The 14844-nt window shown below is 43.8% G+C and overlaps 1 protein-coding gene across 1 annotated transcript; it reads right to left on the reverse strand.

The window, feature by feature from the left end:
* Positions 1-1364: 1364 nt before the first annotated feature.
* Positions 1365-14523, reverse strand: LOC109482234 (CUB and sushi domain-containing protein 1-like). Its single transcript, XM_019784927.1, has 23 exons — positions 14510-14523; positions 14118-14326; positions 13818-13994; positions 13449-13635; positions 13038-13216; positions 12515-12697; positions 12135-12318; positions 11708-11886; positions 11107-11283; positions 10558-10693; positions 10032-10210; positions 9596-9778; positions 9137-9278; positions 8396-8583; positions 7973-8162; positions 7555-7706; positions 6859-7035; positions 5178-5355; positions 4316-4494; positions 3878-4079; positions 3568-3740; positions 3098-3274; positions 1365-2740 (listed from the first exon to the last, which is right to left on the reverse strand). The coding sequence occupies exons 1-23, from the start codon at positions 14521-14523 to the stop codon at positions 1365-1367; spliced, it is 5121 nt and encodes a 1706-aa protein (XP_019640486.1).
* Positions 14524-14844: the final 321 nt, after the last annotated feature.

The raw sequence follows: 14844 nt of genomic DNA on the forward strand, positions 1-14844 counted from the left end.
GTGCTAATGACCAGAAGGGAGCGAGTCATACAAATGCTGCTCACATTGCTATACACGTGTACTGTATGCGAGTCAAAGACTGTAGTGTTGTATTTAGATGCGTATGCGATGTATGATATGTACATGAGATATTTGACTTGACTTGGACAATCTTACTTTTAACTCTATGTATTCAAGAATATGGACACGGATCAACATGAAATAAAATGTATTTGAACGATTCTTCGTCTGATATCTTGCTGTTTATTTGAATATCTCTGGTATGCGTGTGTTGTAGAAATCACACGTTTGAAAACTCATTACAGACTCATCTGAAGGTTAAACATATAACTTTAGTAGAAATTCTTTGAAACACATGCATGGGTGAATAGGTTTCAATGGAAAGCCTCTGAGCAATTCCTTTGGCAAACTGAGGACGTTCCATCAGACTGTCGTCCTTGGGTAAACCATTCATCTTATTTTTGCTCATTCCTGGTATTTACTCGTTACCGAAAGAAGACTGGCTGAGATTACGATTTCTGAAACCACCTTCAGTGTGAGAAAAGTTTTCAATAGAGATGTGGAAGCAGCAAACATTTTAAAAAGAAAATTTGCCCTTGTTCAAGACAGTTCTATCACCCCGGAAATTTCTCCAGAACGTCACTAACACGTTTAGAAACCTATCATGGAGCCATATTACTAGTAGAATCACAGACACAAAGTACTTTATTCAATAGTTAATAGACCATGTATTATTAGGTAACAAAATAGGTTACTCAATCAGCTCTAAAGATTAATTACAGGTTGGTGATAGCAAAACTTATACTGTTTTCGTCGACATTCATGGGCGCCGCCATGTTGGATTTGACGTCATATCGGCGCCATCTTGTCTCGGGTCTGATTTGGATTCTCCTCACCGAGACCTGTCCATGATTGTTTCTGCAGATCCTGCACTCGACTTGTACATTGTAGTCGCAAGAGTTTAACACTGCTGTGTTGCCTGTGTCAAAATACTAGCTATGACAAGGCAGACATTCAATTACTCATACATTTCAGGGTGGACAGAATGTACAAACTTCTTCGAATTTTTAATGTCAAAATCTTGTTTTATGAAACACATTCGTAGCAAATGGCAGGGAAGTACATGACTGTGACTTTGAAACTCCGCTTTATATTGCACACAAGCCTCTCCATGCGTAAGGAATCATACTTAAGTAGCAGCACAAAAGCCAGGCGCCAGAAATCTTTGACAATACGCGCGTGTCGTATTACCTTTGACCTGACGTTTGGCGCGCATCAAACTGGCAAAAGGCAGCATCTTCTTGCGTCTGTACAAACATAAGCTGCATCTGAACATTATTTACATCACATCATCATGTCTAGAATTATTCTTTAGCGTTATTGAGGTCCATTAGTTCAAGTTCCTCCCGTTTTTGAGAACCGGCGAGCAGTTTCCTCCTCCGAATCATGATCACACAGGCGCATCCCCCCGCCACCGCTGCAGCTCCGCCCCCAGCAGCCCCGGCGATTATTACAACCTGGGAAGACGAAGACGATTCTGGTTCGTCTTCCTTTGGAGGCTCGGTTGGCTTTGGCTTCGGTTTTTCTGTGTTGGCATTGACTGGCTTTTCGGTCGATTTAGTTGTAGTGGTGAAGACGAAGTCTGTCTTTTGCACGATAGTCGGTGCCTCTGTCGGTACAGGTTTTGTAGCCTCAGGATGCTTGGTGCTTAGCTGTTCTGTCGGCTTCACGCTGGCGGATTCCGTCGAAGTATACGTAGTGTCAAGCATCGTTGACGACGAGTCCGTGGCCCATGTCTTATTGGTTGTCGTTTCAGGAACTGTTGGTGTGGATTCTGTCGTTGGCATCGTGGCTGTTGTTTCAGGTATCGTCACTACGGATTCTGTCGTCAATAATGTGCCTGTTTCCGATGGCGTGGTTTCAGGCAGGGTTGTAGTGGATTCTGTAGTCGTTGTCATGACAGTTGTCTCCGGTAGCGCCGTTTCCGGTAGCGTTGTTTCCGGTGGCGTTGTCTCTGGTAGCGTTGTCTCCGGTAGCGTTGTTTCCGGTAGCGTTGTTTCCGGTGGTGTTGTTTCCGGTACTGTTGCTTCCGGCACTGTTGTTTCCGGTAGCGTTGTTTCCGGTAGCATTGTTTCCGGTAGTGTTATTTCCGGTTCCGTTGTTTCCGGTAGTGTTGTCTCCGGTATCGTTGTCTCCGGTATCGTTGTCTCCGGTAGTGTTGTCTCAGGCACCGTTGTGTCCGGTAGCGTTATTTCCGGCACTGTTGTCTCCGGTATGGTGGTTTCCGGTATGGTTGTTTCTGGCACCGTTGTTGTGGGTTCTGTAGTCGTTGTCACGATAGTTGTTTCCGGTAGTGCTGTTTCCGGCACTGTCGTTTCAGGCACCGTTGTGTCCGGTAGCGTTGTTTCTGGCACCGTTGTCGTGGGCGTTGTAGTCGCTGTTGCGGAAGTTGTTTCCGGTAGCGTTGTTTCCGGCATCGTTGTTGTTGGTTCTGTACTCGTTGTCATCATAGTTGTCTCCGGTAACGTTGTTGTGAGCTCTGTAGTTGTTATGGCAGTTGTTTCGGGTAGCGTTGTTTCATGCCCCGCTGTTGTCGGCTCTGTAGTCGTTGTCGTGACAGTTGTTTCCGGTAGCGTTGTTTTCGGCTCCGTTGTTGTGGGTTCTGTAGTCGTTGCCGTTGTTTCCGAGAGCGTGGTAGAGACAGACTCCGTCGTTGTCATGGTTGTGGTAATGACGATTTCTGCGGGAGGAATCAACATCACAGAATGGGTATCCAACAGGGTATCGCAAACCAAGATATCTTTTCTATGATGGTTGAATGCAAAACAAGAAACCATGTATTTCCTATATGCAGCTGCTCAGAGGTATATAGAATATCCAGCTAGACATGATTGCCATAAAAGAAACGAAGTGCTTTCAGCCATGGGTCCTGATGACCGACTACTTTATTTATTTATCTTAAAAGACAGTTGGGTGGTACCTTCAGTCTCTGAAAGACTGATTTCCAAGGTAGCCCAACTTTCACGACACAAGATGGAATGGCTCCTTTTAATAAATTCCAAATTCATCTTACGTGAAAATTCTAAATGCATCTTACGTGTGCACGTTGGAATATGTTGACTCCATGTTTGGTCAGCCTGGCAGATCACACTGGAGGCTCCGGCTAGCTCGTACCCATGGTTACAGGTGAACGTCACCACGTCCTGGTAGGAGTTCGCTCCAACAGGTGTCAGCAATCCATTCGCCGGGGCCGTCAGAGACGGACATTGTACAGCTGCAAACATGAAACAAAATAAGATAAAAGCTTATTGTAATTAAGTTTTGTAAACTACACGTATCATAGGCAATATTGTATGTCCTTATGATCGTTTTATGTGCTCCATTTGGGGTCACCAGCGGTCATTCGAACAGAACGAGTGTTCCATTTGGGGGTCACCGGTGGTTGCGGTATTGAAGGCATTTAAACACGACTGAGTTGATGGGATTTAATTGCCACTGGTAAAGTTATGGCGTCATAACCAATATGAAATTGAGACTATATGATAATTTAGTTTTAAATCGTCTTACGTTGGCATATTGGGACAGGAGCACTCCATGTTTGGTCGGCGTGACAAGTAACACTGGAAGCACCGTCTAACTCGTATCCTAGGTCACAAGTGAACGTAACCAAGTCTTGGTAGGAGTTCGCTCCAACAGGTGTCAGTGCCCCATTCACTGGGGCCGCCAGTGTAGGACATTGTGTAGCTGAAACCATAAAAACCAAGCGATTAAGAACTTTTTCGTACCTTCATCAAAACTTAAAAAATGGCGATGAACTGGTGTCATCGAGATAAAACTGTGCAGATCAAAGATTCAGGTGAAAAGGTAACCAGCTGATCTTGTACTACAAACTGTCTTACGTGTGCATGTTGGAACAGGATGACTCCATGTTGTGTCATTCTTGCAGGTCACGTTTGAGGCTCCGTTCAGTTCGTACCCCTGGTTACAGGTGAAGGTGATGACGTCGTCCTGGTAGTAGTTCGCCACCTCGGGGCTCAGGGCGCCGTTGGCTGGGGCCGTCTGAGCAGGACATTGAATAACTGGAAAAGAATGTGGGCAAAAGTAAGTTAGAGAGAGAGAGAGTAATGTTGACATATTGTGCAGCAATCCAGTTCTAATTACTCAACTGAAACTGTGATACCGTAAAACACCGCAAGGTCCGGAACGCCTGCATAAAACCTTCTCACGAACCAGGTACATGTATGACATAGATTACGTTATTGTCACAGTCTATGATCCAAAAGGCCATGGAGGAAACGACGTCTTCAGCACTTACCAATGCTGTACTTGGCTCTGAACCCTGTACGTTGCGTACTGCCGTCTGAGCGGAACTTAACTGTCATGACGTTGCCGACTGTCCGCACTGTTGGAGGCAGGGTGGCTCCACAGAATTTGCCCAAAGTGGGAGAAGCACTGCCTCGTCCATCGAGGACTCTTACATAATCGTACCGGCAACTGCGAATTGCAGATTGACTGAATGAGTGAGTGAGTGACGAGACAATTCAATGGAAATAGGCATAGATAGGGTACATTATATAGTACACTGATAATAAGTAGAGTTTGGTTAACTTGTCTTGAAACTACGTACTAGAATGAAAATGTTAGAACTCAAGGTTAGATTCTATTTGGTTTGTCCCAAGAACTGTAAGACCATTGGACGTCAGATAAAACTTTAGTTCTAGATAAAACTTCTAGTTCTAGAATTGTATCAAAGTGTCGAGTTGCTTACAATAACTGTCTTCGCATCATAATGTCACTACCCAGATTTTGTAGTGCAAGTGAAATGTTTGTATACAATAGGATTGACACATTTGATGCTACATGGCGTAAACAATGTTACTCATTTATATCCCGTCTATACAAGTCATCAAACAACATTATCCAATCTGTTCTTAAATCTGAAGTGATATTCCGTAGCAGATTCTTTCGCAATAACTGGGCCCGTCTGTACATATAGTTATATTATTATTTTACTGATGTTATTGTGTGTGTATTTTATATGTATGTTGTGTATGGGCGACTTATGCCTGAAATAAAGAAAGAAAGGAATAAAACAACAACACATTTCTACATATAGGTAATAATGTATAAAAGGATCTAACTGAGTGAGACTACCGTATGAAGATGACACACAATACCTTTGTTGGAGTTCGACGTCAAACGTGACAAAGTCCAGCTGGATGGCTGAAGGTGCAGTGATTGTCCAGGAACAGTCGGCGTTACTTGGGTAGTTGTCAGGGTAGTTTGGTGACATGATGTACCCTTCTGTTACTGAGTCTGTGAGAGCCAAGTTCTCGCCTTGAACACAAGCTGTAACTGATTCACAAATAGACAACAGTAAGACTTTATTTTGGAGTCACAAGCATGAAATCCTAACAGTTAAACAAGAAGCCATAGGTGACAATCCTCCGTGAAGTTTTATATATTTAAAAAAAAACAAGCGTCAACGCCAGACCTACTGTAACCTGGTATCCAGTCTGATCGTGGTCGGGGCCGTAAGAGCTCGGGGCCGTAAGAGCTCTGGCCCGCCCGCCTCACATAGGTTTCCCGGTGTGTATTTCACGAGAGATTAATTAGCCCTCCTATCGTGTTGGGGGAAACCAAATCCCCAAGCATACTGTCTCTGATTAGCGTAACTCTCCTACCGGGACGGTCGACTGTTGCACTGGGCGGGGGAAGCTCTTAGAGCCCCCGAAGACACAACCTGCCTGAACACCCCAATACCCCCAATCACGATCAGACTGGATACCAGGCTAGACCTACTGTGCAGACATTATAATTAGGTAACGGTTAATACAATGAGGGCGCGTCACAACCACACATGTAAAACATAAAAGGACCTTAATCCATTACTGCTCCCAGGGCGTGTAAAGATACTGTGCTTCAAGTTCGAAGTTCATTTTAATTACACACACACAATCATTGCATTCACATAAAGATCGGACTATCATGGTCGTGTCACTAGTAACAAAGACAGCCCCACCGTCTTACCGTGCCTGTTACTTATTAAGCGCGACTGCAACAGGCCAAATTCCAGCAACAGTTGCAGCGAGTGTCACTACCGCCGGTCAGATACCCGGGATATCTGCTTAGAGAACCTCTGCTACCAGACAACTGCCTAAACCTACGGCCTATTCCACAGGATTGTAAAAGTAGGGATGTTTTTAAAATATGCATTTACTTCAATATCAAAACAGCTACGGTAAAAATAAAAAGACGTGCATCATCCCGGACATAATGCCACACCACATGCGAAATTACACGGAAATGCGACGTACGGAAGAATGCGTTTTGACTGCGAACATCTTCCAAAAAACTTGGCATCTCTTAAGCATGGGCAAAAACATCTGGAACCACTTATCAAAACCACCCCGTATCTGCTGAAGTTCCACCCCCCCCACTGCTATTCCAAACAACGCGTTTTTCTGGACCATTCCAATTCGCCTCGTAATTGTAGGGGTGCGTCTGCAATATTACATTGACCGCGAAAGCAGCGACGGCAAAAATACACATTCGTGCATCAACACGGGCATGCCCGCAGGCGGCGTATAAAATTGCGTGCCGATTACACAAAGAGAACCCAGTGTTTTGACTGCGAACATGAAAAATCAGCCGTTCACAACACTCCGTCCGGAGGTCCTGACCTCCTTCACGGAGTAATAACAATAGAAGAAAAATCAACCATACAATTGAACACCCAAGGAATTTCCAGATGTCTGATGGTATATTCATACATGTATATGAACGAGGTTTCCATACTTAACTAGCTAGCTTTCGACCATCCTCATAATTTGTCCTGGTAATTTTAAACTGACTTACGTGTGCAAGTTGGAGCAGAATCACTCCACATTTGGTCCGCCTGGCAGGTCAAATTGGAGGTTCCATTCAGTTCATATCCCTGGTTACAGGTGAACGTTACCACGTCCTGGTAGGAGTTCGTTCCTGTAGGACTCAGCGCTCCGTTAGCTGGGGCCGTCAGAGTAGGACATTGTACAGCTGAAACAAGGAAACAATGTCGGATCGGTTAAAATATCGTGACAAATGAGCCAGAATGTGAATATCAAAGCTTGCGGTAGCAACGTGGTCTTGAGGTTAGGGTTCTTGTTTAAACTGTCTTACGTTGGCATATAGGAACAGCACCACTCCAGGCTTGGTCATGCTGGCAGATCAAAATAGCGGCCCCGTCCAGTTCGTACCCCTGGTCACAGGTAAAGGTTACGACATCCGGGTAGTAGTGCAATCCGTTAGGACTCATCGCCCCATTCGCTGGGGCCGTCAGAGTAAGACATTGTATAGCTGAAACAAGGAAACAACGATGCTAATATCTCTACCCCAAAAAATTATTCTATGAAAAATCGTGTGACACAATTAGAAGCCTGTGGTATACCCCAAAGTACAGACCGCATCGAACCTTATCAAAGCCCATGTTATGACATAAAGATATTGCTAAAACTATAGGATTCAAAAGTCCAAATGTCAAAAAGGACCTCCCCAAGGAAACCATGCAATACTTACCGATGCTGTACTTGGCCTTGAACCCTGCACGTTGCTCACTGTAGTCCGTGTGGAACTGAACTGTCATGACGTTACCGACTGTCCGCAGTGTTGGAGGCGGGGTGGCTCCACAGTATTTGTCCTCGAGAACTTGTACATAGTCGTACAGGCAACTGAATATTCCAGACATAAGGTAGGGTTAGGGACTTTCTACTTCAGTAAAAAAAGCATACTTGTACATAAATAAAGTATTTTGAATACTGGTAAGTTGTTACCGTGGAATTCAAGCAAAATCGTTTGACACTTATCATTGTTTATTCACAAGAACACGAAAACCACGAAGCAATATTTTCCCTTTCTGGTCGTAGAGACGGGAACCACGGTAAAAGGTTGATAAAATTTGAATGTGGATGATGTAGATCTCATGTGATTTACTTACTTAGCACCATATTCAATGTCAAACGTCTCCACAAAGTCCAGCTGGACGGCTGTAGTTGAGGGTGCAGTGATTATCCAAGAACAGTCGGCGTTATTTGGGTAGTTTCCGGGGTAGTTTGGTGACATGATGTAACCTTCTGGTACTGAGTCTGTGAGAGTCAGGGTCTCGCCGTGAACACAAGCTGCTGAAACTGATAGAAAAATGATTAATTACAACACTTAATTTATATATTATAATTATATTATAATTATAATTATATACTAAGTTGACTCATAAATCTGCAAACGAATTGTCACGTGCTTGATGGCGTATGAACTGTTGGAAAGGGACACATATTTCTTATGCTTTTATCCATTTTGTATTGTCAACCATCCTAAGAATGAATTTACAAAAGATTCGTTATACAAGCCATGCAATACTTACCCATGCTATACTTGGCCTTGAACCCTGTACGTGGCACACTGCCGTCCGTGTGGAACTTGACTGTCATGACGTTCCCGACCGTCCACAGTGTCGGAGGCAGGGCGGCTCCACAGAATGTGCCCAGGACTGGAGACGTACTGATTTGTCCCTCGAGGACTTGTACATAATCGTAGGTGCAACTGGATATACTGGACGTAAGATACGATTAGTGACCCCCTATCACAATAAAAACGTATACACGTTCATGGATAACGTCTTTTGAATACTGCTATTGATCAAGTTGTTATTGTGGAATTCATAGCACATAAATGTGTTTGGTTCTTATCCCTTGTCCTGCTGGCATTCCTGGCACAATATTTTTCAATAATTTCATGTCTTAATTAGATCATAGACCCCCAATTTTTTTGCCCTGCAGTGGCATAGTTACTTCCGCATTCGTTGCGTTTCGCTGCTGTGTGATGCGTTGAAATACCCCCAAATCGTACCTATACAGGGTGTTATATAGATGGTACTGTACATGTATGTGCCGCGCGACATATGTTGCGCACAGCAGGACAAGGGTTTATCATTGTCTGGTCATAGGAACATAAAAAGCAAAAAGTAATAATGTGCTTTTCTGATCTTAGGGACGGGAAATACGTAACAGCTTGATAATATGTGAATGTGGGCGATGTAGGTGCCGTGCCTTGTGTCCTGTACATTGTATAATGGTGTGCAGTAAAGGTTATATGATTCACGTACTTAAGACCAGGCTCAATGTCAAATGTCTCCACAAAGTCCAGCTGGATGACTGACGCCGAGGGTGCAAAGATTGTCCAAGAACAGTCCATGAAATTTGGGTAGTTGTTAGGGTAGTTTGGTGACATGATATATCCTTCTGGTGCTGAGTTTGTGAGAGTCAGGTTCTGGCCGTCAACACAAGCTGCTGAAACTGATAATAATAGCACTGGGTCACACACATGGCATCCTGTCAGTTGAACAACAATAACAACAGCAAAAGAATCATACGTCTTCTGCACCCACCCTATATTAGAATCACCGAAAGGCCCCGGATACCATTTTGATTAAGTCCATGGTTTCTGACGAATTGTCAATTGGTGTTTCGTGGCATATGAACTGTTGCGAAAGAGCACACAATAATTTTCATATTTTTGACAAATTTCTAAAAGGCTCCCTTGTACTTTTGGCTGGTTGTCTTACGTGTGCAAGTCGGAAAAGGACCACTCCATGTTTGGTCAGCCTGGCAGGTCACGTTTGAGGCTCCGTTCAGATCGTACCCCGGATTACAGGAGAACGTGATGACGTCGTCCTGGTAGTAGTTCACTCTCTCAGGACTCAGCGCGCCGTTTGTCGGGGCCACCGGCGTGGGACGACATGGTAAAGCTGAAAACAGGGATCAATGTTGACAACGGAAAGTTACTGGGAGTAATATAGGAATATTGGGCAGCATATTCAAATTATTCTATGAGATTTCACTTGATACAGGTAGAATCCCGGGTGATATCGTAAAAAAATGACTGGTCTGGAACATACTATCGCGGCCCCTGGTATGACACAGTCTATGGTCCAAAAGACCACTCAATGCCAAATATGAACTCCCCCAGACCATGGACCAAACCAAGTGTGCCATGCTTACCCATACTGTACTTGGCTTTGAACCCTGTACTTGATATACTGTGGTCCGTGTGAAACTGAACAGTCATGACGTTGCCAAATGTCCGCATGGTTGGAGGCAGGGTGGCTCCACAGAATTTGCCCAGGACTGGAGAAAAACTGATGGCTCCCTCGAGGACTTGTACATAGTCGTACTGGCAACTGTATATTCCAGACACAAGGTACCTAAAAGTTAGTGACTCACTACTTCGATAAAGCATACTTGTCAATAGATAAAGTGTTTTCAATACTGAATTGATAATATTGAACTGTAAAACACAAAATCTTTTAATTGTTATCATTTTTAGGTTAACAGCAATTCGAAAATCATACGGCATCAAATAATCAATGAAACAATGTATTTCCCTTTCCGATCTACGAAAATCATACGGCATCAAATAATCAATGAAACAATGTATTTCCCTTTCCGATCTCGGCAAGGGCAAAGATGACAATAGATTGATAAAAATTTGAATTTGGATGATGTAGATCTCATGTGATTCACATACTTAGTACCAGGGCCAATGTCAAATGTCTCCAGGAAGTCCAGCTGGATGGCTGAGGGTGCAGTGATTGTCCAAGAACAGTCGATGTTAATTGGGTAGTTGCCAGGGTAGTTTGGTGACACGATGTATCCTTCTGGTGCTGAGTTTGTGAGAGTCAGGGTCTGGCCGTGAAGACAAGCTGCTGTGACTGATACATAATAGATAATTGTTATACTTTATTTTGAGTCACAGATATGGAACTCTGCTGAGTTGAACAGAGAAAAAAAAGAGTCATACGTCTTCAACACTAAAGCGAATTGCCACGTGTGATGTGTGATGGAAAATGAACTCTTGCATCGTTACTCTTTGTACGAGTCACAGAGATGGAACGCTGCTAGGATGAAAAAAAAAGAATCATTGATCTTCAACACCCAACGAATTGGTAGGTGTTTGGTGGCATATGGATTGTTGCAAATGGAAAATGTTTTCATACTTTCAATCATTTTTCATACTTTCGACCACCCTCTAAACGAGTGTTCAAGACAGGTGTAGTTGTACTTTGAACTGTCTTACGTTGGCATGTTGGAACAGCATCACTCCATGTTGTATCAGCCTGACAAGTCAGATTTGAGGCTCCGTTCAGCTCGTACCCCTGGTTGCAAGTGAACGTCACCACGTCCTGGTAGTAGTTCGAGCCAACAGGTGCCAGCGCCCCGTTCACAGGGGCCGCCAGTGTAGGACATCGTACAGCTGAAACCGTAAAAACCAATCGATTAAGAACTTAATGTGGCGATGAACTGGTGTCATAAAACTGTGCAGATCAAAGATTCAGGTGGAAAGGTAGCCAGGTGGTCCATTCGCAGGATCCATCAGAGGGGGGCATTGTATAACTGGAACAAGGGAACAGTCTTGCTAACCCTGCCCATTTCGGCGAAGATAATGCTTTTGGTAACGTCTTTTGGCGTTTTGCAGCATAGTTTAAGACGTTATGCTTATGTAGCTAGGTCTTTTTTTATACAAATGTCAAAAGTCACGGCCGTTACATGTGGACAAACAATGGTCATAATTTTAAGCGGTGCTCATTATAGAGTCATTGTGATACTGCGATAGAAGGCTTCCACACCAACGATAATCATCGCCCTAATTTACGTTCACCAAAGTGTTCAGTACTTACCAATGCTGTACTTGGCCTTGAACCCTGCACGAGGCACACTGCGGTCCGTGTGGAACTGAACTGTCATGACGTTGCCGGTCGTCCGGAGTGTCGGCGGCGGTGTGTTTCCACAGAATTTGCCCAAGACGGGAGAAGAACTGACTGGTCCCTCTAGCACTTGTACATAATCGTACGGGCAACTGGAATCACAGACACAAGGTAAAATTAGCAGTGACTCGCTACCTCAGTAAAGTAAAAACCAGACTCGTAAATGAACATTACCTTTCGAATACTTGTAGAGATGTTATTGTGAATTTCTTAGCACACAAATTGTTTGGTGCAAGAACACGGAAAACACAGAGCAGTATATTTCCCTTTCTAACCTGAGGAAGGTAATGAATTAAACAATATGAATATGGACAATGTAGATGTCATATGATGCACGTACTTATCACCAGACTCAATGTCAAACGTCTCAACAAAGTCCAGCTGGATGGCTGAAGGTGCAGTGATTGTCCAAGAACAGTCCATGTTATCTAGGTAGTTGTCAGGGTAGTTTGGCGACAGGATGTATCCTTCTGGTGCTGAGCTTGTGAGAGCCAGGTTCTGGCCGTCAACACAAGCTGCTGTAACTAATTCACAAATGGATAATTGTTATACTTCATTTAGGAGTCGTAAATACAGAATCATGTTAAGTTGAACAAGTCGAACAACACCCAACGAATTGCCATGTGTTTAAAGGCAAATGAACTCTTGCATATACATACATATCATACATTACACCATACTTTACATGCATGTAAAAAAGGTGCTCTTAAACCTCCTTACGTGTGCATGTAGGAGAAGGATGACTCCATGTTTGGTCCGCCTGACAGGTCACGTTTGATGCTCCGTTCAGATCGTACCCCGGATTACAGGAGAACGTGATGACGCCGTCCTGGTAGTAGTTCGCCACTTCGGGACTCAGGGCTCCGTTTGTCGGGGCCACCGGCGGGAGAAGACATGGCAAAACTGAAAATAGGGAAGAATTTTGACAATGAGGGAATAACATTGGAATATCATTGCACGTGGGGGATTTAGGAAAAGTCTATTTTACTCCTTGGGAGCATGGAGTTAGAGGCTTCTCCCTTCTAACTTCATGTTGGGAGCAAACAGCACGTCCTGGTAGCAGGTCTCGGCATTTTATTCACTCGTTAATTAAGGCATAGCTGAAACAAGGTTGTAAAGACGTCCCTAGGCTGTCATTAAAGTGGAGTGTGTTTAAGTGTGGGAGCGGTACAAATCTGTTTAATTATCAAAGCCCTCAATGTAAAGGTGTGTTACATTCACCAAACTGCAGTGTAATACGTACTCATACTGTACTTGGCCTTGAACCCTGCACGTGGCTCGCTATAGTCCGTATGGAACTGGACTGTCATGGCGTTGCCGGTCGTCCGGAGTGTTGGAGGCAGGGTGGTTCCACATAGTCTGCCCAGAACTGGAGAAAAGCTGATTTGTCCATCGATGACTTGTACATAGTCGTACGGGCAACTGAAAAGTAGTTAAGATTGGTAATTTGCTACTTCAGTAAAATGGTAGAGTTGTTACTACGGAATTCATAGCATACAAAATGTTTGCTCTATTATCATTGTTTAGTCGCAAGAACCTGAAAAACACAGGGCAATATATACCCTCTTTTTATCTTATAAAAGGAAATAGGGTAAAAAACTGATAAGATTTGATTATGGGTGCTGTAGATACATGTATCATGTGATTCACGTACTTAAGACCAGTCTCAATGTCAAATGTCTCCACAAAGTCCAGCTGGATGACTGTAGTTGAGGGTGCAGTGATTGTCCAAGAACAGTCGGCGTTATTTGGGTAGTTGCCAGGGTAGAAGGGTGACATGATGTAGCCTTCTGGTACTAAGTCTGTGAGAGCCAAGTTCTCGAAGGGAACACAAGCTGTAACTGATGCACAGATAGGTAACAGTTTTAATGTATAGGTTACAATGTATATTTTGTTTCAGCTACGTACGTAATGAACTTGTCAATGTTAAAGAAAAAGACAAGGGCCCCTGATGATGAATTGTCAGGCGTTTGATGGTAAATGAACTACAAAGAGGTACTTTAATTTATTTTGATTATCTTACATATGCACGTTGGAACATCGTCACTCCATGTTTCGTTAGCCTGACAGGACACACTGGAGGCTCCGGTCAGCTCGTATCCCCGGTTACAAGTGAACGTCACCACATCCTGGTAGTAGTACGGTCCCTCAGAACTCAGCCCTCCGTTAGCTGGGGCCGTCGGAGCAGGACAATGTACAGCTGAAACAAGGAAACAATGTCGGATCGGTTAAAATATCGTGACAAATGAGCCAGAATGTGAATATCAAAGCTTGCGGTAGCAACGTGGTCTTGAGGTTAGGGTTCTTGTTTAAACTGTCTTACGTTGGCATATAGGAACAGGAGCACTCCAGGCTTGGTCATCCTGGCAGATTAAAACAGCGGTCCCGTCCAGTTCGTACCCCTGGTTACAGGTGAAGGTTACCGCGTCCGGGTAGGAGTTCGGTCCCTCAGAACTCAGCCCTCCGTTAGCTGGGGCCGTCAGAGCAGGACAATATACAGCTGAAACAATGAAACGACATCGGTGAAGACCCCTTTCATTAAGACATTATATGACGATGAGCTTGAGACAAATGAGGGAGAACTGTACATAGCAAAGCTCAATGCAGTCTTGTGTTTAGAGTTGGTATCAAAGGTTTTCGAATTCTAACAGGTCACAATGCTGTTCCCTTTGGTAAATACACTCAGCTTAGAGGAAAATGAGCATCTATAGATACAGACACAGATCCATATGCCACAGATACAGTAGATAGATGAATAAAATGATAAAGTTATTTAGCACACATTAACGAGAATATGGAAAAACATACCGAATTCACAGTGGCTCCCATAGAACGCGTCGCTGCAGATACAAGTGTAGTTCCGGTCGCCGTCGATGCAGGTCCCGTCATTGAGGCAGGTGGCGCTCTTGCAATCATCCATATCTAGAGTGATATGGTTTATACATGTTAATTGTATGTAATTTATGTATAATAAGCAGTAAACGTACAAGTAATGTACTACTCCTAAGATTTACCATCATCCTCAAACTCAGCTCAGCGACTCCGTCTAG

Source organism: Branchiostoma belcheri, unplaced genomic scaffold (genome assembly GCF_001625305.1).
Source record: "Branchiostoma belcheri isolate BF01 breed outbred unplaced genomic scaffold, Haploidv18h27 scaffold6, whole genome shotgun sequence".
In the NCBI taxonomy this organism is placed as follows: domain Eukaryota; kingdom Metazoa; phylum Chordata; class Leptocardii; order Amphioxiformes; family Branchiostomatidae; genus Branchiostoma; species Branchiostoma belcheri.